The 25,970-nt window shown below is 56.1% G+C and overlaps 1 protein-coding gene across 1 annotated transcript in view; it reads left to right on the forward strand.

Annotated features, from left to right (window-relative positions):
- The window catches only part of MAPT (microtubule associated protein tau), a 96,668-nt gene extending 76,917 nt beyond the window's left edge, over positions 1 to 19,751 (forward strand). Inside the window, 6 exon segments of the mRNA XM_042916189.1 lie at positions 1,218 to 1,483; positions 11,182 to 11,274; positions 14,662 to 14,743; positions 16,198 to 16,310; positions 19,451 to 19,540; positions 19,542 to 19,751. Coding sequence (XP_042772123.1) covers positions 1,218 to 1,483; positions 11,182 to 11,274; positions 14,662 to 14,743; positions 16,198 to 16,310; positions 19,451 to 19,540; positions 19,542 to 19,667 — 770 coding nt within the window. The 3' untranslated portion in view covers positions 19,668 to 19,751.
- Positions 19,752 to 25,970: the final 6,219 nt, after the last annotated feature.

Here is a 25,970-nt window from a genome sequence, read left to right on the forward strand (position 1 = left end):
AGCTCAGAGCCTGGAGCCTGCTTCGGATTCTGTCTCCCTCTCTCTGCCCCTCCCCCACGAGTGGGGGCTCTCTCTGTCTCTCAAAAATAACTAAACATTAAAAAAAAAGAAGAAGAAGAAGAAGAAGGAATTCTCCTGGGAGCTTGGGAAGAACCCATAGTGCAGGCCTTCAGCCCAGGAGGCTCCGTCATGCCAGGTCTGGACGGGCCCAGGGATCTGCATCCTACGGGTCTCATTTCTGACTCGAGGCTCTGGACGTTCTGATGCAGGGGCCCCTGGGCCACACTTGGAGAACCACTGCTTCATGGGGCAGGGGGAATAGTAACTATGGAATGGACAGGGGCATGGGAAGTGCAGGGGGGAAGCTGCTAGGGAGCCCGGGACTGAGTCTGTCGGGGAGAGAACAGTCCCAGCAGCCTTCCTAAAAGTTTGCAAAGGTGCAGGGATCACCGTGCATGGGCGCAGCGCGGGAAGGAGCTGTTGGGGAGGGCACGGCGGCACGAGGCAGCATGGCTTGTCTGGAGAGCTAGAGATGGGTGGCCACGAAGCAGGCGTACATTCATCGACCCCACTCACCACAGAGGAGTCAGGGAGTGTGCACAGGGGCCTGCTGGGATAGAGGCTTTGAACTTGCTGAACAGCTTAGAAGCCACCCAGTGGGCAAAGGGTCTAATAGACCCAGACAAGGGCACCCCCCTGGTCCTGTCACCGTGTCACCCTTACTCAGGGAAGGGCCATGTAGAATTGTGCTAGTTTTACAAAGCACATCTACAGGCATCCGTGCCTGGCGCCCCTCACTGCGGCATTATAATTCTCTCCCTGTTTGAGTCGAGGCCCCTGAGCTCTGAGAGGGAACATGACTTGTCTGGGACCACACAGCGTGTTGGAATCTATCTCTTGACTCCAGGGCCGTGGGGCAGAGATGGTCCCCTCGGGGAAGGCTACTGGGTGGTCCTTGGTGACCACTCTCTTGCTTCTCTGGGAAACAGGGAATCTCGGTCCCTAAGCAACAAGGCCCAGAGGAAGAGACATTTCTCTAGAAATGAGAGCAAGGACAGCCTCCTGCTGGTTTAGCTGAGCTTCTGGCCTTGTTCCCACCTGCCTAACTGGCTCTGAGTCTGGGAGTGGGCCCTCAGGACAGGCAGCCCCCCCTCCCCGGGCCTTTGCTGGCTCCCACCCACCCCAAGCACTGGGCTCACCCCCTCCTCTCTCTCCAGGTGAATCTGGGAAATCTGGGGATCGCAGCGGCTACAGCAGCCCCGGCTCCCCGGGCACCCCCGGCAGCCGCTCCCGCACCCCGTCCCTGCCGACCCCGCCGACCCGGGAGCCCAAGAAGGTGGCGGTGGTCCGCACTCCACCCAAGTCGCCATCTTCAGCCAAGAGCCGCCTGCAGACGGCCCCCGTCCCCATGCCAGACCTGAAGAATGTCAGATCCAAGATCGGCTCCACCGAAAACCTGAAGCACCAGCCAGGAGGCGGGAAGGTAAGGGCGCTCAGAGGCCGGCTGGGTGTGTGCCCGTCCCAGGACAACCAGGAGAAGGTGTGTGGGTGCCCCCCACAGTGACTCTCACCTCACATGGCACCCCAATCCCTCCCGGATCTCTTCAAGGAAAGACGGCACGTCATGGTTCCATTCTGTTTGGGCGTCCCCACCAAGCCGTGAGTGCTCTCCCTGCTCAGGGGAGGGAAAGTACTGGTTCTTTCCTTTCCTGTTTGGGTCTGTGCTGACAGGACAGTATCTGAGACGACAGGGTTGGTTGTCTCTCCATGGGGTAAAGCCTGGGGGTTCTCAAAGTGGAGGCACCCGCAGAGGTTCCCCAACCTTATATTTAGAACATGATGCAAGCAGTCTACAGGTGAGTGCCTCTGGCATCCGTTAGACGTTAGGTTAGGTTTCTCTCAAATCCTCAGTTCTGAGGAAATTTGGAGTGCCATTTGGAACAAGCAATTCTTCAGAGCCAGTGGGCGCTCATGAAATCTTTGGGTTTCCTAAAGGTGGAGAGACGTGAGCGTCCAAGGGCGTGAGGTGGTGGGAGATAGGGACTGACCTGGACCCCCTTCCTCCTCTTCATGTCCCTGCCCCCCATTGTATGAGTGTCCTAAGGCTGACGTAGAAAATACCACAGGCTGGGCAGCTTATATAACAGAGGTTTATTTCCTCACAGTTCTGGAGGCCAGAATACCAAGATCAAGGTTATCGGCAGGACCGGTGTTTTATGAGGTCTCTGCTTGGCTGGTGGATGGCCGCCTTCTCGTGTCCTCACGTGGTCTTTTCTCTGGTGCCTCTGTGTCCCAGTCTCTCCTTCCTGGAAGGACACCAGTCATATTGGATAGGGGCCCATCTCTTTAAAGACGTCATCTCCAAATACAGTCGCATTCTGAGGCACTGTGAGTTAAGACATCAGCATATGAATTTTGGGGGACACGGGTCGGCCCGTAACAGCCTGTCTCCCCCTCCAGCACCAGGAAGGGGAGTGGAGAAGGGAGAAGAGGTGGCACGTATGGGGGACAGAGGACCACGACTCCGCTCTTAGGAGCACAGATGTGTTTGGCCTCCTGGGCTTGGGCCGTCTTGGGGGTGACGAGCCTCTGGTTGTGCTGGGGGAGCATTACGGCATCCGGAACCAATGTTTCCCTTTTAGTTAGAACCATGCGCCTCCCCCACAGCGGGGGCCTTTGCAGTATTGACGTTATTTATCGCTCTTGGCTGGCGTCTGGGTCACCGTGAGGGGAGGGCGTCTCAGGGCTTTCTGTCCATGTTGGTGCCTTAATTGAAATCCTGTGCCTTGGTCCCCATGGAGCCTGAGGGCCTCCCCCTGGCCTTTCCCATGCCGGGGCTGTAGAGTCCTGCCCAGTGGGGAGGCCTGGGTGCCTCCCCGGGTAAAGCCCTGGGTCTCATGGCCACTGGTCTTTGGTCCACAGAGTTGGCCTTGTTTACTTCCCGTGTTTACTTTTCTGCAGTGTTTGCCTTGGCTGCTCCTTGTAAAGATGCCCATCTCCTTCCAGAAGGGGCTGGAAGCTGGGGCAGCCGGGGTGTTGACTTGAAGTTGGCCCCTCCGGGAGGTTCTCGGCAGAGGGATCTGCAGGAACAGTGTTTCCGAGGTGGTGGGGTGTTGGCCACTGGTGGTCGCACAGGCCCCTCAGCGCCGACAGCGTCTGGTGTGTGTGCCCTGTTCTCACGGCATAAAGTGACCGTTTGCTCCTCGCTTTGAAAAAGGAAAAACAAAACACCCACACGGCCAGTCCTGCACCTACAAGAAGATGGTGGCTGTGACCAGCATCTCACAATGACTCGTCACTGCAAGAGAGAAACTGTCACCATCAGCATCTCCAGCCTGAGGGCTGTCACACAGCAGCAAACACTCACCTCTTCCTGCTGGCCCCAGGCTGCACCTGCATCAGCCCAGGCTGTACCCCCACCAGCTCAGGCTGCACCCCCACCAGCCCTGAGTTCCTCCGACATGGGCTTGGAAAGCGTGGGTGCTCCTGGCCTGGCTCCAGCAGCTCTGCAGAGAACTCGGGGCCGGGGCTGAGCATGTCCCACTCGAGACCCTTCCAGGGCCGGAATCTGCCCCTTGCACCCAGGACTGCCCCGTCTGTGGGGGAAGAGGAGTCTAGTGGAAGGGAGCCAGCGACCAATGCTCAGGGTGGAAATGCTCCCAATTTGGGGCGCAGGCACCAAGCTGTCCACGTCTACCGAAGGGTTAAAGGGGAGAGGGCAACTATCCAGGACTCTTTGGGGGAGGAGGCAGGAAAGTGGCAAAGGGAGGAGTAACAGCTTCTCTTAAATCCCATGGAAAACCCGGAAATTTTTCTGAAACAAAGAAACCTTCAGCCATGACAAAGAGCAACACTAATCTCCCGGGGAAATGAAGGGAAAAGAAACAGGAAAGAAGAAGGCACATGGGATCCACGGAGAAGGCCTCTAAAAGGCCCCGACTGCAGGTCTCCTGAGGTCTCCTTGAGACCTTTGGGGGCCCTGTGGCGTCCCACAGTGTCCTGCATGCAGCAAGTTCTGTGGGTGTTTACGCTGCAAAAAGGTCAGCGCTGTGAGTCTGAAGAACAACGCAGCTCCCTGCATAGATGCTCACACCGAAGGAGGAGGAGGTAAAGGGTTCAGTTTGTAAACCTGCAGAGACTGAAAACCGCAGAGGATTGATGTAAATCAGTGGTTGGAAAAAAAATGCAAAACACCTGTTTACTGCTCTGTACTTTGCTCTGTTTTCACGATTTGCTGTTGTGAGCAGGTATTGCTTGAAGAGTCCGGAATGGAATTATTTTTTTTAACGTTTATTTATTGAGAGCGTGTGCGTGAGAGCACAGGCCCGGGAGAGGCAGAGAGAGAGGGAGACACAGAATCTGAAGCAGGTTCCAGGCTCTGAGCTGTCAGCGCAGAGCCAGACATGGGGCTCAAACTCACGGACTGTGAGATCGTGACCTGAGCTGAAGTCGGACACTCCATGGACTGAGCCACCCAGTCGCCCCAGAACGAAATTATTTTTGAAATCGCAGTTAAGCACTTGGCCACTTTAACAGAACCAGCTGAATCCACCAGGGGCTGGGGGAGAAGGGAAGGCAGGCCAGCCACGCAGACAAGCATAGAGCTCCCTGGGGGAGCAGCCCATCCGCCTGACTGCCAGAGGATCACCTGAGGGCTGGAGGGTCGGTTGTTTGAAAAATCTTGGTGCCAGAGCCTTCCCCCGCCCCATTAGAATCTCCCGGGGAGTCTCCCCAGATGTTCCCAATGTGCAAGCTGAGGCCCAGTGTCCCCAGATTCTTAACCTGCAGGCCTCTGGCCTCAACCCCCACTACTAGGGTCTCCTGTGCACCCTGGATCTGATGGCTGGGTTTTCCTTTCAGTCCTGACCCTGTTTTCAGATTCCCTTCACCTGCCTCGGTAGGCTTGTTCCCCACCCAGGCCAGCCCCTGTGTCCTGCAGCCCCGCCCTGGGTTTGTCCCAGCCCTGTTTGTCCCAGCCCACATTAAAAGAAAAACAGAAGGACATAGAAAGTCCATGTAACTGAAAGGGGAAATTTTTAAATACCAGGAATTAAATTAAACCCACACCACTGAGGGTCCCCCACAGTGAGGGTTGAATGTCACCACACTGAGGGTCACTTGACCAGCATCACTGAGGGTCACCTGTGTTATGGACTGTCCCCCGCAATGTGATATGTCACCAGCAAGTCAGAAAAGACAGGACAGGCCCGTTTTGGTCTTTGAGTGCCAGGCACATGGGCCGAAGGAAGACAGTGAGAAACTACACCCTGGAGATGTTCAGACCAAAAGCAGAATAAAACTAGAAGTGACAGGGCTGGGGTGGCCAGGGGCACATGGGTTTAGGCTGGAGTTTTGTTCCTTTACACAAGAGCTAAGGGGGGTTGCCAGCCGATAGAGGGAGGTCCCTGCTGGGTCTGCGGTGAACCAGCTGGGAGTTTGCCCTGACAGGACAGGAGAGGACAGAGAAGGAGGAGGGCACTGCCCGCAGGGAGCCAGCCTCAGGCTCCATGGTCAGTGGGTCCTGGGGACTGAGGTTGGGAGAATCAGAGTTGAATAACCGGGCGGGTGAGGGCCCAGCAAGGTTAAGGCAACACCGCGGAGAGCCCTCAGCAGCCCTTCTGTGTCAGTGGGAAGCACAGGGGCCCCAGGGACCGCCCAGGGTGGGAGAGGAGGAGCTCACTCAGGGCCAAGGCTGCCTGCTCTGGAGAACCAAGGCAGTGCCCGTGGCTGCCAAGGGTGGGAAAGGATTACAAAGCCATGGCAGGAAAAGGGCACGGGGGCCCGAACATGGGGTGGTCTGGTTGGTTCTGAGCAGATGGAGCTAAAGTCACGTTCTCTGAGGATGTTCAGGCCAGTGGCTGGGATCGGCCAGGCAGGACCGAAACCTGCAGGAGCTGAAGGGCCTTGCAAGCCTTGGGCTGCAATATTCCAGGCAACCACAAGATGACGACAGAATGCTGTGTCTGTCTCCATCCTGGAGAACTGAAGTCTGTATCTTTAAAATTCATTATAGTCAGTGACAAAGCCCCAGTTCTCATTTTAAAAAGCAGACACGTCTAGGGGCACAAGGGTGGCTCAGTCCGTTAAGCGTCCGACTTCGGCTCAGGTCATCATCTCACAGTTCGTGGGTTCGGGCCCCACCTCGGGCTCTGTGCTGACAGCTGAGAGCCTGGAGCCTGCTTCAGATTCTGTCTCCCTCTCTCTCTGCCCCTCCCCAGCTCATACTCTGTGTCTCACTCTCTCTCTCAAAAAATGAACAAATGTTTAAAAAAAATTTTTTGTTGTTTTTAAAAAAAACAGACATGTCAGACCTTTACGTGGACTAAATTAAGTCAATTTGTACCTGGGGTAGTCTGCCTCTCCTGGGTCAGGACCAGCTATAACTAAGCTAAACCTGAGCTAGGGTGCCAGGTCCTGCAGAACAGGGCTGGGACCCTCCCCTGGGACAGCCCTGCAATTTCCTGACCTTCTGGGCATCTCCCCCTGCACATGGCATCTTTCTGAACAATCTTGTATAAATCCCATCATTTTAAAGATGCACTGGGTATGTTGACCCTAGTGGAGCCAAGATGGGCCCAGCAAGCACCAGGCCATGCTGGAGACAGGCCTTTCCGGGGGCAGCCAGTGGACACTGGGCCAGCCTGGGAGCTCCTGGGGGAGGACTGGGCCATCTGGAGCATCTTGAGAGCTCTGAGCTCAGACGGAATCAGATCAAGGCCCAGTGAGGGTTTGGGACAGCTTCATGTCCTTTAGTCACCCTCCACCCCAGCCTCTCCTCTAGGATCAAACCCTGACCACAGGAAATTCTCCCTTGACTGTGAGTCCCCGAGATCAAAATTTGGAGCCTCGAAAACATTGTTCTGTCCTTTGATGAGGATTTTCAGTGTCTGCCCAGGGCTGAGGGTCAATATCACACATATTGTTCTAGCTGAGAAATTAAGTTTCAGGATTTCAGTTTCGTAATGCCAATTGTTTTATCCCCCTTCCGTAAATCTAACATTCTGTAAAGGGTGTTGACTTAATTTGACGACTAACAGTAATTCAGGTCTGCTTCGTCTATTGCCAAATCCCACAAAAAAACTTGCTGCCCTTTTTTTCTTTTGGTGTGGGACTGGAATAAGAAAAAGCCACATTAAAAAAAAAATTGTGTGTATATTGCAGATCTTATTATTGCTTAATGTCACTTGCTTCATTTGATGAATTTCTTTAAATGGATTAGTTCAGAAAATAATGTTATCTTCCTTGAAAAACTGGTTTTTATTGTCAGATAAGGAGAGTTAGGTAGCCCATCGAGTTTCCCTTTTTGCTTTGGCTTCCAGGAAGCTCGGAGTTAAATGTAATGGTGTCTAATTGTCAGTCCTGATGACCTCTGCTTCTTTTACCATTATCCTTTTAATTTTGTTGTTCTACTATTTCGTGTGTTTGCGTGTGTTTTCTAATACTAAACAGCTCCAATTCCTTTGTGAAAGGCAAAGTCTGCTTCTGGGACTTATCCAGTGGAAAGTGATGAGTAAAAAATGATCCCCACAGAAGGAGTTCATGTCCCACTCCTTAAAATCTGAGGGTGGCCCGACGGGATTCAAAGATACTATGCAGAGGGCGGCGGTAGCTCCTTAAGAAGCAGTGTGGGAAAGCCTGTTCCATTTGCTGCCCCAGCACAGGCCGGGGCCGAGGCACTGTCCCTGCAGCCCCTTGCTGGCAGGAGAGAATTTTGAGGCTCACAAGAGAGTGTTGTTTGTACTTGGTGTATGAGAACCCCGGCTTAAGGACCGCTGGGGCGAAACTTTGTTGTCACGAAGGTAGGTAGGTAGCCTGTGGTTGTACCACTGAGTTGAGAAGGTTACTTAACCTCCCGGGGCCTCAAATGGCCTCCTCGTCACTAAGTTAGGGGCACGGCAGGTGCGAAGGATGAGGTGGAGTTAGATATTCTCCCAACGCGTTCACCCCAGATGAGGGTGGTGTTTACGTTTAAAAACACAGAAGAGGGGCCCCTGGGTGGCTCAGTCACTTGCACATCCCACTCGCGATCTCAGGCCATGATCTCACGGTTCCAGAGTTCGAGCCCCACATCGGGCTCTGCACTGACAGGGCGGAGCCTGCTTGGGATTCTGTCTCCTTCTCTCTCTGCCCCTCCCCTGCTCGCAGTGCTCTGTCTCCTCCTCAAAATACGTATACTTTAAAACAAACAACAGAGAAGAGAAGACAAAGGAAGACTTTGAATATATAAAGATGTAAACATTTGTAGGAAAAAAGTCACCTATGAGCAAAAGGGGGGCAAAGGAGCAACTCTGTAATAAAAAAAAAAAATGCAGAATAAGCCAACGATGCAACCCCATTTATTTAAGTCAAAGAAAGCAAACCGATTCTTTACATGCCTGATGCTGGGAGCTGTGCAGTGAAACGGACTTTCTCAGCGGTGCTCACAGGGTAGAGTGATCCAGCCCCTTCAGGAAGCTGCTTGCAGAGGTGTACGGAGAATTTTTAGAGTATTTATTACTTTGACCCAGAAATTCTACTTCTGGGACTCTGCTATGAAATAATCCATAATATGGAAAGAGCTCCTTGCAGAAGGATATTTGTGGTGAGGCTGTTTCTGCTATTTAAAATGGAATCGATACAAATGTCTGATCACACAGATATCACAAAATGGAATAGGACCTATTATTTCGTAACAAAGTTTTTAAAATATTTACTTATTTTTGAGACAGAGAGAGAGAGAGAGAGACAGCACAGGCGGGGAAGGGGCAGAGAGAGAGGGAGACATAGAATCAATCCAAAGCAGCTCCAGGCTCTGAGCTGTCAGCATGGAGCCTGACGCAGGGCTCGGACCCATGAACCGTGAGATCATGACCTGAGTGGAAGTGAGACGCTTAACCGGCTGAGCCACCCAGGTGCCCAGAATAATCCTTCTGATGACTGTAGACAAGGCAGATGCTTAGGAGATGGATGTTACTTGATAAAGCAAGATACATTATTGTATGTAAGTAATTACCACCATTTATATGTACATGATGGTAGTTTTATTTATATATGTGTGACTTCAAGGGAATATCACAAAATGAAATTGTGGTTGTGGTAGGGTGGCAGGAAAACCGTTTTTTGCTTTGTTTAAACTATTTTTCAAAATCATAATGTTATGTTACTTTTCTAATGAAAAATACATAGCTTTTCATTTTATTTATTTTTATTTTTTGAGAGAGAGAGAGAGAGAGAACATGAGAGTAGGGGAGAAGGGCAGAGAGAGAAGGAGAGAGAGAATCCCAAGGATCCCAAGCAGGGTCCACACTGAGGCAGGGCTCGATCCCACGACCCTGGGATCATGACCAGAGCTGAAATCAAGACCCAGACACTCAACCCACTGAGCCACCTAGGCTCCCCCATAGCTTTTTATTTTAAAGGAACATAAAAGAAAATGGAAAAGGGAGGTTAGGGGGCACCTGGGTGGCTCAGTGGGTTGAGTGTCTGACTTCAGCTCAAGTCATGATCTCACAGTCTGTGAGTGAGATCCCCACGCTGGGCTCTGTGCTGAGAGCTCAGAGCCTGGAGCCTGCTTCGGATTCTCTGTCTCCCTCTCTCTCTGCCCCTCCCCTGCTCGTGCTGTCTCTTTCTCTCTCTCAAAAAATAAACATTAAAAATTTTAAAAGAAGGAAAGAAAAAATGGGGGGTTAGATATGTGCTTACCAGGTTTTTAGATCCAGACCAGTAAAACGAAGGGAAAAAAAAAGGGATGGGGTCTGAGAGAAGATTACTCTGTCTTTATTCCGTCAGGCTAAGGACATCTTAAAATGCTAAATATGGCCTACTATCAATGTAACTTAATAACTAATAATTTAATAAAGGAAAGGCCATTTTCACACCAAAAAGTAGGATGGACAAAATTTTGCTATCACGTCCTCATTTCCCCATTTTGCGAGGACCTGTGGCACCCTTGATGGCTGACTGTGGCTCCTGGGTCAGAGTTTGGGACCCTTCTACCCGCAGGAGCCGGGCCAGGGCTCCGACCCCCAGCCACAGCCGTCCTCACGGATCCTGCATCTCTGGAGCAACGGCCCCGCCTGGCCACACTGAGATCTCGGTGCCATTGCCACAATTTCAGAGAGCAACGCTGGCTCTTAATCGGGAAATCCAGTTGGCCGCTGTTATCAGCGATGAATGGGAAACTAAGGCACAGTTTACAAGCAGGGAGCACCTGGGGGCAAGACACCTGTGATAAAGAGGTCGCCCAGCCCCAGCAGAGGTAACCGGGAGGTTTTTCAGCTCTCCTCTGTGCCGCGGTCGTCTGTGCATTTCCGTTGTTAGACAAATGGGGTAAAAAATCACCGCTAAAACAGTGATACCCCGCACCGCCTCCCTGGTGCCTGGAGAGAGAAGCCTCTTAGAAACACAGGGGGACCACAGCTTTCTGGACCACAGCTCCTCAGGAACATGTGCCCGCTTCCCTTTAAGCCCCTGGCGGCCTTGTGGACAAGGGCGAGCCGATGGATAGAAGGTCAGGCACCTACCCTGCCTTCCAGGTGGCAAAGCCCTCACGTGGAGGGGTGTCTGGATCCTTCTTCTCCAGAGTCATCTGTGTCTCTTCCCCGTGATGGCAGCGATCCCCAAACCTCGCCGTGCGGCCGAAGCACCAAGGGGAGACCGAGATTCTAATTCTAGGTCTGGGTGGGGTCTGGGATTAAAATAGAGGGAGATCTAGCTGTATGTAATTGCAGTGCCCACAGGCTTGAGCACAGCCACAGAAAGGTCTCGCGGACGTTCTGGCGGGCCTGGTGGGTGTGCGAACGAGGACACAGATGGCACTTTTTATTCATTCATTTAAACACGTCATCGAGCACACCTCGCTCCGGCCCAGCCTGGCGGCCGCTCAGCTGCAGTTTCCAGGCCTCAGATGTGCCCTCTGGGGGGCCTCCGTGGTGCAGCCCTTTGGTGAAGGGAAGAGCTGCCTCCCAGTGGCTGTGCTTTGCAAACCCAGCTCGGTGAGGTGGAGCCCGGCCCTGCCCGCAGTCACTCACGGTTCCGGAACCGCCTTCCTGGGGGGGGGCTGCCTGGAAGCTGTGACTCAGACCTCCTGCCCTCCGCCTGGAGCCTGGTCCCCGCCCTCAAGGCAGGAAGCGGAGTGTGTCAGGGCAGAGCAGGTGCATCTGGGCCTGATGTGACATTCATCCTTTTTTCTGGCTGTCAAAGGTGCAGATAATTAATAAGAAGCTGGATCTTAGCAACGTCCAGTCCAAGTGTGGCTCAAAGGATAATATCAAACACGTGCCAGGAGGCGGCAGTGTGAGTATCGTCACACTTTCCCTGGGCCCGTTCCGTGGTTCTGGTTTGTAACAAGCGGCATGAGAATATATACTTGCGAGACATTGCAGAGAATAAACCGTCCTCGGGGGCAGAGTCTGTGCCCCCCAGGCTCCCTGCACCCGTGTCCACGGTTCTAGGAGGGGTGGGACCCCAGCACCTGTGGGGCCCCCGGCCTCTGCAGAACAGGAGGATGGCTGAGCCTCTCTCTGGCCCAAACCTGGAGGCCAGGTCCTCACGGCATAATACCCGGGGTCCACCCCCCCCCCACCGCCCGGCACGGGCTCCTGGGAGCCCCGCCGCCCGTTTGAGGTTGGGAGGAAAGGGGCAGCGTCTGAGACTGGGCTCTGTCCCCTCATCCCCCGTGGACGGACAGCCCTGTGGACGGCTGGCACGTCCGTTCTGATGAGCAGACGCGATGTTTTGCTGTCCTCACTCAGAGCAGGAAAAGTCCAGTCCCTGCTCGTGTTTGTCTCCTGCATCTGCGAGGGACGAGCAGATCCCCAAGCCTCGGCTCAGGTGTAAAACCGGCCCCTCTCCTGGCAGAGGCTTCAGGGGAAAAATAGCCCCCAAAAGTGCACAGGGGACCCTGCCTGCGGCGCTTGGGAGTTGACAGAGAAATGCTGCCTTGGACCCTTTTACGTTAGGCTCCCTCCAAATGTCGTGGGGACGCCTGGTGTCCCTAGTGGGGGAGTCCTTGAGGTTTGGGGCTGGCATCCTCACCTCTCACCTACCCACTCCATCAGCTCTGCTGTTCCCCTCCCGGCCACTCCGTGGTCACTCACCGTGGGTACGGACTGGGCCTCCTGCGGCCGGGCCCCCCTTCTCTGCGGCCCCTACCCCAGCCTCTGGGTTGACTGGAAACCACATTTAAACGCATCAAAGTGGGAGGGTCGAGCCCTTTGAGGTCCACCCCCGGCTGGGGGGACGGTTTCTGAGAGCAGGTGCCTTGCTCCTGGCTGGCAGCCAGGAGGGTGGCAGGGGGCGGGGGACAGTGGTAGCCCCAGGCGGGCTGTCTCTCCAGAACGTGCCCAGCCTGGGCCCGCACCTCTGCGCCCAGCCCCGAGGTTTATTCTTGCAATGTGAGTCTGTCTCCCGCCCTGAGCTGCATGGCGCTTCCGTAACGCTTCCTCACCAGTGTCTGCTCAGCGTTTTCCTCTGTGTCCCCAACCCTGCTCTCCTGTCCCGCTGCTACCAGAAGGAAGGGGAAGGTGTGGGGACCACCCCCCACCCTGACCCACAACCGTGGGCTCCGCGCAGAGTGCTGGTTGCTGTGTTAGCTCCGCCTGGATCTCTGGTATCACTATTGCAGACCTTGGCTCTGGCCGGAGGAGCAAGGCCTGTTCTCTGGTTTAACTCCTGTCTGGTCGGCCGGCAGGAGGCCGTGCTGGTGGGGCCTGGGCTGTGGGGTCCAGAGGTAGCTTCAGGCGTGAGCTCGGGGCAGACAGTACATTCCCACTGCTGATGGCAGTGCCCAGGACATGAGGGGACTTCCTCGAGGGCACCTCCTGTGCTCCCGCCCTCTCTGCCCGCCTCCGGCTAACCTATGTGACCTGGCAAAGAGCCGCGGGATATCTCAGGCTGGCCCTGAGCATTGTCCTTGGAGCGTGGCCACTGCTGGTTTGCAGTAGGAACCTTCACAGAAAGCTCTTCTCCTGGTGGAAGGCGGCTGGGGGTTCTGGGCACTTGAGCCAGGTGTTTTGGGGGTGCTAGACCCCTGGCCTGGGCCCTCCGGCCTCTGGCTTGTGGCCCTCCCTTCCCTAGCCTGGAGGGGATGTCCCAGCTGGCAGGCCCAGCTCCCTTGTCCACCTTGGGATCCTCCCTGCCTCCCGCGGGCTCTGGGCTCCACTCCAGGCCTGGCCTCCTCCCTCCCCGGGCCTCCACTCCTCCTGCCGCCCCTGCCCTGGCTCCTACCCTCAGGCAGTCCTGTCCCCTCTGCCTCCTTCTGCACACCCTCCTTTCCCCAGGTTACCTCATCCGGGCTGAGGGGAAAGAGGGAAGTCTGGGTCACAGAATTTACTTCCCTCTCTCTCGTGCCAGGAGGAGCTCCCGTGGCCCCTTCCCTGCCTCTCAGCGCGCTGTCTCCCAGACCCTGTTCCCTCAGGACCGTTCACCCCTGTCCCGTCCACCTGCACGGGCGCCGGCTGCCACACGTGGGCGCTCCCCTTGCCTCACTCCACAGACACAGGCCAAGGGCGCCTGTTGACCTCGGTCAACTCTCCATCAAGAAGTGGCAAACGCCAGCATGATTTTAATTAACTAAAATCATTTGGAATTGTTCCAGGTGATTTAGACAGAAGTAGATCTCCCTCCTTTTTTGTCTGGCTCTCTGGCTGGAGGCCATCTCTCTCCTGGGTAACTCCGGGCTCCCACTCCGTGGTGACTGGCCTCTTGTGGCCTCACACGGGTGGTTGCTGGAGGCCCTGGGAAGCGTCCCTCAGTGACCATCCAGGGACCCCCTCACAGACACGGCTTTCTAGAGGCTTCCTCCAGAAAACCCGTCTGCCGATGCAGGGGTCCCTGTGGGGGATCCCCTCCAGGGAGTCGGTTCTTGAGCTGAGATCGGTGGGGCGCTCAGCGGCTGTCATTCCCCTCGGGAGGGTGGGCAGTGGGCAGTGTGGCCAAGCTGCGTGCTGGGCCCCGGGCCGGTTCTGAGCCCTGTGTGTGTCCGAGCTGTGCTCCATCTCTCGGGGACTGACCTGCTGGGTCCTCTGTGCCGTCTGCCCGTCTCCTGCTGTCGCTTTGCTCCTTGAGCTCGAGAACCGAAATGTCTAGGACGCTGTGTTGTCCAGGTGCCAGCTGGCTCTTACCTCCAAGCTGCCAAACCGCTGTGGGTGCTGCTTGCCGAAGGTCCCCACACTTGCTGCGGTGCTGGGCTTTGTGGGAGCCTCTCCTGGGAGGAAGCGCCCCCACCGACCCCACTCTGCCCGCTCCTCTTTGAGGACCAGCAGATGTGGCTTTCTGGCTTGTCCAACAAGATTGTCCAAGTGCGGTACAAATGGATCCTATGGATCCCTCCTTTCTTTGTCCCCACCGAATGCAGTGTCACTTTCAGCTCAGGAAACAGTGACTCTTTTAAACGAACGGTGTGGGCCCTGCACAGTGACAAATATCCCTGTTTTCCCCCTGTGGGACCGAGGGCACTTCAATCCCACAGTCATTCTCTGAAGACCCACCTCCCCTGGGGCAGGGCTGGCGGAAGTCCAACAACACATTTTCCCACCATGACCGGGTGCCTTCCTCGCGGCGGACAGGAAACACCGTCCAAGCAGGGCCTGGACTTACACGGCTGCTCTTCGTGGGGTTACACCCGTAATTAAATCATCCTGTTTTATTCTCTGTCTCTCCCTCGTCCTCTCCCGCCTCCAGGTGCAAATAGTGTACAAACCAGTGGACCTGAGCAAGGTGACCTCCAAGTGTGGCTCGCTAGGCAACATCCATCATAAGCCAGGTAGCCCTTGCAGAAGGCGGGGAAGGTCGGCGGGGGGAGGTGCGGGACGGGACTGGGTGGTGCCTTCTCCTGAAGTGGCTGGGAAGGATTGATGGGATGGGCTGACGAGGGGAGCATCGAAGGTGGAACTTGCTGGGCCCTGGGAGGGGTGGCTGTCCCATCTCACTCCTGAGCAGGGCGCCATGCTGGCCCAGCCAACGTGACGGGGGGGGGGGGGGGGGAGGGGGAGGGGAGGGGGGGGCGGGGAGGGGGAGGGGAGGGGGGGCGGGTCCTAAGCCCTAACCTGGTTCTCCAAGCAGGCTGCACAGAGCCTCTAGAGCCGGGGACAGGCCTGATCTGGCTCCCGAAGGCTGGCTTGTGGATGTTCCAGTTTGGTTCCCAGCCCACACAGGGGACACGTCACCGCCTGCGCCAGCCATTGCCAAGCTCCGGCCGTGACTTTGTTTCGACAGTAAATGCCGTTGGAGCTCTGCCATGCTTCCCTCCCCGCTCCCCTTCCCACACCACAAGAAAATCAGAGCTATCTGGAGATCTCTCTGCGCTGATGGAAATGTTCTAGACCTGCTCCGTCCAGTGTGGTGGCCCCCAACCACACGTGGCTACTGAGCCCTGAAAATGTGGCCAGCGCAGTGGACAAAATGAGCTAATTGTACCTAATTAAAATTTAAGTAGCCGCATGGGGCTGGTGGCTACCGCACTGTTCCAGGAGGCGGCCAGCGTAGATCTAGATTCTAACTCCTGTCCAGGGGTCCAGAGTGGGGACTTCTGCCGTGGGCCCGGTTCGGAGCTGAATCCGTACTTGCTCAAGCATTCCTGTGGGGAGACAGGGCTGGCAGAGACGTAGTCCGGATCGTCTCTCATCCCGTTCCGGCTTCCCTTACACTTGTTGTGGGAGTCTGGTCTCTCCCAGCGAAAACCGTCCCTCAGCTGTGCCACCATTCCCGCCATGAGCAGCTTTCTTGGGCGGCCTTATCCTTCCCCAGAAGGGAAGGATGTCTGTCTGTCTCCCTCTCTGGCCGCGGCTCCCACGCTCGGGTGCGGCACCTAGTGTCCGAGGAGGGGGAGGGGTCAGGGCCCTTCCTTCGTTAGGGTGCATTTTGCCATTTAGTTTCGTTCCGAGGCCTTGCAGGGCTGTGGCTTTACAGGATGTTGACCGAGAGAGACTTCACTCTTTGGAAGCCGACCACTTTAGAATTTAGAATCTTTTCTCCTACCCTGAGTTGTCATTGACCTTTGCATGAACGAAGGAGGAAGGATTTGTTGAGCCAATACTGACGCACACCTTGGTTAGAGAGCAAACTGTTGTCCAGCCCTTGGGAAGGGCTCTTACCTGGGCCCAGACTACCTTCTAAATGAAGGACCGTCTCGTCTACTCCGAAGGATTGGGGTCTACTTGGAATGGCTTGCTTGGCCCTCCTTCAAGGCCTGGTGCCCCCGTGTGTGTTGTGTTCCAGGAGGCGGCCAGGTGGAGGTAAAATCTGAGAAGCTGGACTTCAAGGACAGAGTCCAGTCGAAGATCGGGTCCCTGGATAACATCACCCACGTCCCTGGTGGAGGGAATAAAAAGGTACAAGGGGGCGGGGTGGGGAGGAGGCCGCATTTAGACACGGCTGTTAATGGAGTGGGGTGCACGAACCCGGTCCGGTTTTCCAGAGAAGGAAAGCTGAGGGGCCCGAACTAATTGGCTTCCTGTGGATTCTCAGCGACCCCCAGGACTCATCGGGTGAGCCACCTTCGCCGGCCGTTGCTGTCACCTGGGAGCCTTGCCAGATTTGATGCCCAGACCCCACCTGGAGATTCTGATTGGTCTCAGGTGCAGCCTGGGCACCTGGAGTTTGTAAAGCCCCCAGGTGATGCTTTCATGCCCGGAAAGGTGAGCGCTGCTGTCCTCCGTGACGGCGGTCGGCCCTGTGGTTGGCAAGCGTCCACGGAAGGAAGTGGCCATCCATCCCCAAAGCCAGCCCCAGCGTGCCAGAGCGAGTAAAGGGAGCGTAACCTGATTTTGTAAGTGGGTCACCAGGCAGCCAGAGCAAAACGGTCATGCTGAAATCCAGATTCCCGCAGAGCCCCTGCCTGTCGGTCACAGAATCGTCCACGGGGACGGCTGCTGGACCCCGGGCCTCGGCGATCCGGGCGGTCTCTGGAGTCCTCGGGTCTCGCCGTGGGAGCTGGGGGAAGGGGAAGCCGGGGCTTGTGGCCCTGAGCAGGCTCCCTCCGGGCGCATCACAGGATGTGGTCTTAGGGCCGTACTTCTTTTCTGCAGAAACACAGCCAAAGCGCTCTCTGGGGGGTTCCCACCCACTCCAGCGGCCGTGAACTTCTGGAAGTGGCTCATTTTCCAGTTTGCAGTGCCCCCCAGCAGCTGACAGAGGGGTGGTGGAAGGAGAAGGGGCGTCCCAGAATGGGCACAGACTCTGAGACCCGACCCAGCGTGAGAAAGGGCACTGGCCAAAGTGGCCCAGCTGGTTGGAAGTGGCAGCCGTCACACCGTTCATTCTGAACGGACAGGCCCCGTGCCGCGTGTGAGGCCAAAGCCCAAGGGGGCGGTTCTGGAGAAGCACTGGCTGGTGTGGTCTTACTTCAAGCAGAGGCCGCAGACTGAGACCTCAGGACAAACCTGACCACGGACGAGCTCCCCGAAGGCCGGGGCGCGGAGGGCGGGGTACTCACGCCCTTGGATGGCCTTGCGCTCTCTGGCTCCCCGCAGCACCCCCTGTCACCCCCCCCCACCCCCACCCCGGACAGCAGGGTGGACCCGGTTCCCCAGACTGGGCTTCCAAGGTGCAGAAATATCATCTCAGTGCCTGGTCCCTGGTAAAAGAGGGGCCGGGAGGCCGCGCGCTTCAAGGGAAGTGAGGCAGGGCCCAGTTCTCTGAGGTTGTGGAGAAGGTTCTCTGCAAAAGCCCGGTGGCTCTTCTAGCTTCTGTCACCTGACCGCCTCCCTGGTTTAAGGCCTGGGCATCGGCAATTCCCTGGGTGAAGGAAGGTCTCTGCCCGTCTCTGGAAGCTTCTATGTCCTGAGCAAAGCTCTGGGCTTGACTCTGCTTGGAGGTGGGACCTGGGCAGGCCGGGCAAGTGCTCTCAGCTCGTTTCTCCCTCAGCAACATGGGACCGAAATATCCACATCCCCGGGTGGTGCTGAAACCCAAAGGAGATGGTGTTCTGGAAGGTTCCTGGTACTTTGTAACCAGCTAAGAACGTGACTTAGAGTCAAGCCAGAGTGTGAACTTCTGTTTTAATTCACCTCTGTGCTGGCTGAGAAAGGGTGGGCCTGGCCCTGCCCACCACTCAGAAGACACTGTCCTGACCCCAGAGTGTCCCCGCCTATCTAGTCCCCCACTTCCTCCGTGATGGGCAGGAAGCTCTAACAAGCGGTGGAGTGCAGGACCCCCGTCTCCAGAGCGCCCTTCAGTTTGGGAGATTTGGGGACTTATAGCCACGTCCAAGCCCCCCCCCCCCCCACCGCAACGGGGGCTTCTCAGCCGGGGTCCACGGACTCCCGAGTTTGTGCAGAACGCTTGTGGGTCGCTGAGCGCATGCCCTCTTGTGTCTATCTTTCTGGCTTCGCCAGATGCACAAAGGTCTTAGGACCCAAAAAAAGGAGAGAATTCCTGCCCGTCACTTCCGGGCTCGTCAGGAGCTCTTATGAACTGCTCACATCTGCGACACAGGCTTTCTGAGTGTCGTGGGCATCCTCTGGAGCTAAGTGCCTCTGGGCTCCTGGCCCGGTCATTGTTTCTCTCCTTGAAAAAGGACTTTATGGCACCATCGTTTCTAGCACACCTTCCAGGGCGGTTCACGCTTTGCTGCCACCTCCAAAGCCCTCAGTCAAAGGCGAAGGGGAGGAGTGTGTGTGGCTCACGGCTGGACGGCAGTGGCTCTGGGGATGTCCCTTAATCATCTCCAGCTTCTCCCTCATGCTTTACTTTGCAATTGGGTAATATTTTTTTTTTTAGAGAGAGGGCACCAGTAAGCGAGGGGCAGAGACAGAGAGAGAAGCGGGGCCTCCCCCGGGCTCATGTGTTACCCGGAGCGGGGCTCGAGCTCACCCCATGCGTGACTCGAACTCATGGACTGTGAGCTCATGACTTGAGCCGAAGTCAGATGCTTAATGACTGAGCCACCCAGGCGCCCCGTGCAGTTTGATGATATCTATTAAGATAAAACGCACATGTCTTTTGACCTACCAGCCATTCCGCTCCTAGGATACGGTTACACGTGTGTGAAATGACGTGCACACAGGGCTATATTCATACACGGCGTCATTTGTGATAGCACATGCTAGAACACCCTGAGTTTCCATCGATAGGGGAATAGATACATTTTGGTGCATGGCGATGAAGTACCACACAGCCCTCAACAAGCATCAGGGAAGCAAGTACTGGTAACGGAAGGTATTAAGTCTAAGAACCAAAGTGTGAAGCGCCTATTAAATATACATTTCTATCCCACACGTGTGGGCTATCTCTGCAAGGGTGCACAGGAAACGAGCGATGCTCACTGTGTCTGGAGAAGGGACGCGGGTGACCGGCAGGCAGGCACTGGAGGACCTGCGTGCAGGTGTTCACTCCGGGACGGTGGCCAGACCAGACCACGGTCCCCGCAGCCCCCGGTGGTTGGGGGGGGGGGGCAGGCAGGGCTTGCTCCCCTTCCTATGGCTTAATCCACCCCTCCTCCCCTCCCCCCCAACTACCTCCTCTCTCGCAGATCGAAACCCACAAGCTGACCTTCCGCGAGAACGCCAAAGCCAAGACAGACCACGGGGCGGAGATCGTGTACAAGTCGCCCGTGGTGTCCGGGGGACACGTCTCCGCGGCACCTCAGCAACGTGTCCTCCACGGGCAGCATCGACATGGTAGACTCGCCCCAGCTCGCCACGCTAGCCGACGAAGTGTCCGCCTCCCTGGCCAAGCAGGGTTTGTGATCAGGCCCCCGGGGCGGTCAGTAATCGTGGAGAGAAGAGAGAGAGTGTGGAAAAAAAAAGAATAATGATCTGGCCCTTCGCCCTCTGCCCTCCCCCAGCTGCTCCTCACAGATCGGTTAATCGGTTAATCACTTTAACCTGCTTTTGTCGCTCGGCCCTGGCTCGGGACTTCAAAATCAGTGACGGGAAAAAGAGCAAATTCCAGCTTTCCAAATTGATGCGTGGGCTGGCGATAATAAAATATTTTTAAAAACGTTTAAAAAGACGACCACACCCACCATTTCCTCGGGCAATTACTTTTGATTCTTTTTTTTTCCCCCTCCGCCTAGAAGAGGGAGGAGAGGCTCTGCGAGCTGCTTCTGGGTTATCTCAAGGGACTGCGGGCGCCCCTGCTCTGCCCTGTCCTGGGGGTGTCACAGAGGCAGCGGCAGCAGCAACGGATTTGAAACCGGGTGCCGTGTGGGAGCCGCGGGGGGCGGATGTCAACTTTGTGGTGGGGGTTGGGGGAGGAGCCCGGGAGAGGCTGAGGCAGGGGAAGGGGGGGAGGGAGAGGGCAGAAGGGACAGTGTGGGAGTGGGTGATGGGGGGTGGGCGGGGAGCCACTGCTCTCTGCCTGGAAGGACAGCGGGAAGGGCAGACCGCCTCGGCCGCCCACAGCTCGCTCGTGCCAGGCGGCCTCCCCGTGCTCGGTGGCCCGGGGTCCGCCGCGGGGCCCGTGTGCCACCGTCCCCGCGGGCGGCCCGTGGGAGAAAGGCTCCGGTTGGCGGGAGGAGGTGGTCGGTTGGCGGGAGGGGGGCACCCTGTGGATCGCTTCCTCGGAGAAGACTGACCTTGACGTCCCGAGCGCTGGCCTCTTTCTCCCTCCCCGCAGGGTGGGGGCCCCACGGAAACCCTGTTTTACTGAGTTCTCAAGGTTGGAACTGCAGCCACGATTTTGGCCACCTCACAGTTCTGGGACTTTAGGGCTAAACCAGTTCTCTTTGTAAGGACTCGTGCCTCTTGGGGGCATCCGCCTGTTCCCAAGCCTGGGCCTCTGGCATCCCTGGAGCGTGCTGGGGTCTGGGAGGTGGGTCCTGAGCCTCCTGTCCCTCCCGTGGCCACTGCAGCCACCTGTCCTCCCTCCCCCCACCATGCCCATGTGTCTGCTGTGCGGAGCCCAGTCACTGCCTGTCCCCCTCACGATGTCACACTGTCCCAAGTTCCCAGCCTCACCACGCCCCTTTCTCAGCACTGGACGTTGTTCAGACGCAGGAGGCACCTGCTCTCAAATAGAGGGGTGTCTGAGCGAAGGCAAAACCCAGGCACAAGGTGAGATCTCGGTCCCTTGGTTTAAGTTATAACTCACCCGACCGGTGTGTCCCCTCACGATGAACCTGATGACCGTACTCCGTCCCTTACCCCCACCTCTCCTCGCAGACGTGAGCCAGGGTGGGCTCAGCAATGACCCGGGATGTTTTGGCCTTGTTTCTACTTGGAGAGCCTTTTCCTCCCAGAAGGCCTGGTCCCCTTCCTGAGTTGAGCTGGCAGCAGGTCGGCCGTCCTGGGTCCAGAGGCGGCAGCAGGTCAGGCAGGCAAGGCCCCTGGGGCAGGGCCACACTCTGTGCCCCGATTCCACCCGAGCTTGTGACTGCCAGCCTCTCCGAGAGCCCCGCCAGCGCTCAGCCCTGCATACCCCGGGAGGGGAGCACGCCCCTCGGAAATGGTTCCCCCCCCCCCCCACCCCTCCCCCGCCACCCCCCGTCCCAGCTGGAAGCAGTGCTGTCTGTCCTGCTGGAGCAGCTGAACATATACATAGACGTCACCTTTCCCTCCCCGTCTGCACCCTGTCGCGTTGTAGTCTGATTTGTCTGTTTATGCTTGGATTCACCAGAGTGACTTTGATAATGAAAAGGTTTAAAAAAAAAAAAAAAAAGGACGCATGTATCTTGAAATGCTTGTGAAGAGGTTTCTAACCCACCCCACGGGGGTCCTAGATGTCTCTCCCTCCCACACGGGGGGCTTGGCTCTGGGTGGCCGGTGTGGCTCTACCTGGTCACAGCCTCCTGATCTGAAAGGCTTCCGGGGCATCTGGGACCAGGTTCTGACATTGGAGAACCTTCAGCTTGGAGGAAGGCCCAGAGCACAGGACTGGGACAGGATCCTGGGGCAGAAGCTACGGCGCCCCCTTGCCACCCCGCTGGGACTTCCCTTTGTGGGGGCAGAGAGAGGTGGATCTTGTGGCCGGCCTGGTCTGCAGCGAGGAGATGGCCCTCTCAGTCACAGCCAGAAGCCCCCAGCAGCCACGAGGGTCTTACGACACCCTGTGTCACAAGAGAAAGGAACCCAGGACCAGCCAGGGAGAGGCCTGGGGTCCCACTGCAAGCTGTCCCCCTGGAAGGGGAGCCCCAGCCTCCCTACCAAGCGCCCTCCAGCCACAGCAGGGCTTGGATGGACTGGCCGCCCCGGATGAGCCCCGGGGGCCCGCGCTGCCTGACTGCAGCAGGGTGACAAGTCAGGAGACGCCGTTCCCAGAGCCTTGGTGGGGACCCCCGCCGACCTTGCACAAGCCCCGTCTGCTGCCACGGGGAGAGGAGACAGCCTTTGTGGAAAATCGCCATTTTAAAGAAATTCAGCGACCTCAGGCCCAGTTCTGCCACTTCCAGTTTGGGCACCGTTTAAGGCACCCCTGCGGGCTGGTGGGCGTCCAGGCCGCCTCTCTAGGGCTGGCGGCTTCGTTTGCAGCTCGAGCTTTCCGTGCAAGGAGTCATCCGGGCCCAGAACTAACCCGCCGTGAGGCTCTCTGCCGCTTGGAGTCCCAGCTGCTTAGAAGGGTTCTGAGGAAGGGAAGGGAACTGTGGTTCGAAGTTGGTAGCTCTTAGAGACGCGGCCCCGCAGCGTTGCCACGGACTCCGGCTGCGCCTCTGTCTGCACTTGCCCTACCTTATCCTGAGGGCCTTGCTCAGAGGGCTCCGGGATCTCACTCGTTGGGGAGGGGGGCGGATGGGGACTGCTGGGGTCGGCCTAGAGATCACGGTCTAGGGTGACCAGGTCAGTGCGGCAGGGAGATTGCAAAGGGATGCTGGCTTGTGACCTTCAATGAGGACAATCTCCCCCTCCCCCCGCCACCACCAGGCTGGGCACTCTCGACCACCCCCGTTCCCCCCACGTCCAGTCCGCGTCCCCTGGGTGGGCTGTGCTGCGCGCCTGGTTCCTTCAAGCTCTCCACTCACTTATCCGTAGTTCTATTTAAACGGACTTCAACGCGGAGACTGTATCCTGCTTGCGATTGCTTGTCGTGCTTCTGGGGGGAGGGGGGAGGAACCTGTAAGATAGTTACCATGGGCAGAGGGAAGTCTTGGAGGGCAGCAACCACCGAGTAACCCTTTTCTTCGGACCACCCACGTTTGCTAGAGGTCCCTGGGGTCCCGCCAGCCGGCCCCGTCTCCTTCCCCGCCAGGGGCAGGCAGCGAGGCTTGGGGAGGAGTCTGGAGACAGAGCTGCCCCCTCACGGGGGTCCCCGGGCCCACAGCCCCGCCTACCGCAGACCCCGGCATCCTTCCATCTAAGCCGCCGGAGCCTCCGCGCCACCTTTCCCACCTGCTGCGGACGTGCAGCCTGTGCTAGCGGCTGCTGAGAGCTCTTCCTTCTTCCTTCCCCCCTCTTTTGTCTTTGTCCCCAAGTCAGGCCATCGGGTGGGGATGAGGGTGGAGGTGGAGGTGGTCAGCTCGTCGCACCTGCAGAGCTGTGGCCTCGAGACTTCTGGTTTCTCTTCAGCTCTGAAAAGGGTTACCCTGGGCACCGGCCCAGAGTCCCCCTCCTAATGGACTTAGCCCCGTGAATTTGCAGTGTTGGGCAGGACAATCTCTGGCACTCGCAAGTCCCATGATTTCTTTGGTAATTTTGAGGGTGGGGGGAGGGACATGAAACCATCTTAGCTTAGCTTCCTGTCTGTGAACGTCCATATGGTGTATTGTGTGTTTTAACAAACGATTTACACTGATTGTTGCTGTAAAAGTGAATTTGGAAATAAAGTTATTACTGATTAAGTAAGGTCTCCGTGCATGGATTCAAAGGACAAGAAAATGATTCAGGATGTACGATGTGCAAGTCCTTTCCCAACCTTAGAGAACTTCGCTCCCAGCAGGAAATGTCAAGGTTGCTAAAATCTCTCTCTGGGGCCTGCAGGTGCAGGAAGAGTTCTCAAGACTCGTTCATTTCCACTCGATTCTGACTCTGGTGCTGGGAGTCCGTCCCGATCCAACTCAAAGAAAGGCCAGTACCCTTGTAGGGGGGCTCACAAGGCTGCACTCCAACTCCAGAGTCTGTTAAGACCCACACCGGCATATTCAGAGGGGCCACGGCTGCAGCAGGTGTAGGTCTCGTTTGCTCCCAGAGGCCCGGGGCTGGAGCAGAACACTAGGCCCGCCAAGGCTTCGATTCCTTCCAGGCTTCCGGAGCCGCATTCCTCTCTCCTTTGGGTCCTCATTAGATTGGGGAAGGAGTCTGCTACACAGAGATAGCAGATAGCCCCTAGCAATGCCACAAAGAAAACAAATACCAAACAGTAGCCATATCAATTCCTGTTCTTTAGTAATTAGGTCAAGGTCCTAAGAAGGAGCCCTTCAATTTTCATACAAAGTTTCAAAATACCGGTTTTCTCTGCTTTCCCCCTTGTGCTCACTCTAGCCACTGCGGGCAGAAGCTTAAGCAGAGAAGGTCTTAAGTGCAGCCACAGACGCAGGAACAGGGCGGCCAGAGAGAAAGGCTACCTCACGACTCGGCGCTCATCGCCAGATGACTACCGTGGAAAAAGGGAATGAGGCCTGCCGGCGTCTTTCTCTCGTACATACAAAACCCAGCCCGTAGGCTCCTCAGAAGAACGATGCTACGAAGTATGTACATTCTCACTGACCCCAACACCAGAAAAGGCAGTGAGAGGTGGGATCTCCCTGAGAGCAATTCAGAACAGTTCTAAGATGTCGTACTGCTGGCCTCACTAGAGAAGGAGCATCAAGAGGCAACGACCAACTGCTTACACCCAACAAAAAGTTTATCTACACAGAGCCCCCTACACCCTGGGCACCCCTTACTGCCCCCCCACCCCGACTCCATCCTCTCCCTGGTGGCCATCAGGTGGCCCTGCCAGGTGCCCAAGGACAGAACGGAGACTTCCCAAGGTTCAGAGCAAGTCCAGTGACCCAGAGAACTAACTGCTCCAGTGGGACAGGGTCCTAAGCTGCCACCCCCGACGTGGACCCGGTCCAATGTCAACAAAGGCCTGGCAACACAACATTCTGTAACTTTTTTTTTTTATTTTTTTCCATTTTTCCTTCCTTTTTTTTTTTTAAGCACTAGTCTGTGCTTTGCGAACAGAATCAAGACATTAACAAAGATCAGCTTCTCTGAAGAAAAGCATTTCTATAGAACAAAGACAGCTACATGTTTCGCTGCCAATACACAGCTCAAAGCAGGAAAAGAAAATATTTACAAAATACAAGGTTTTTTTTTTCCATTTTTGTTTTTGTTTTTTTTTTTTTAACAATGCTAAAAGGGTTATTCAGAATTTTCAACCTTATAAATAGAAGAAGCACTTTATGCATAGGGATATGGTGCATTATTGTTTTTAAAGAAACAATGACAAACCCTTTAACTTGCAAACAGAATCAAAAAAAATCACTAATGTTGAAAATTGTGAAAAAACCCCAACCATTAAGCAGTTTGTCTACTATTTTTATACGATTACAAAATGGCAACAAAAAAAAAATAAAAATAAAAATAAAGAAGTTCTTATTGCCCCCCCTTTTGGTGATGTGATCATACATGAGACAGGCACGAGGTTGACCAAGGGGGGTGACGAGGGAGTGATGGGAACCACAGCTAGGACCAGACAACGTTCCACAGGCAAGGGGAGCGTGGGAGAGGAAAGGCCGGACACCAACAGGGAAGTGCGTGTGGGGGAAATGGGACCAAATGAATCCACGACGACAGAATCCTAGAGGGGAGATGACTGCTCGTGTCCCTGACCCCCCAGTTTGCAGAGGAGTGGGAATGGAAGTAGCCCTAACCCCACCTTCACAGACAGGGGACACAGTTGGTAAAAACATCCGGGTGGAAGGCCTGGTGTGTGTGGGTGCGCGGGTGGCATCGGGGAGCAGAGAGGGAGCGCAAGGGGCGGGGCAGGGACCTGAGCAGCCGCAGTCACGTTACTGCAGTGAAGGAGTCAAAACAGAGAGGACCAAACGCAGCGGAAACCCAGACTAGGTCTCCAAGATCTGGGTGACAAAGGGAAGCCGTTCTGTCGACTGAGAGTTCGGAACAGGTGGC

This window comes from Panthera leo, chromosome E1, assembly GCF_018350215.1.
Source record: "Panthera leo isolate Ple1 chromosome E1, P.leo_Ple1_pat1.1, whole genome shotgun sequence".
Lineage (NCBI taxonomy): Eukaryota > Metazoa > Chordata > Mammalia > Carnivora > Felidae > Panthera > Panthera leo.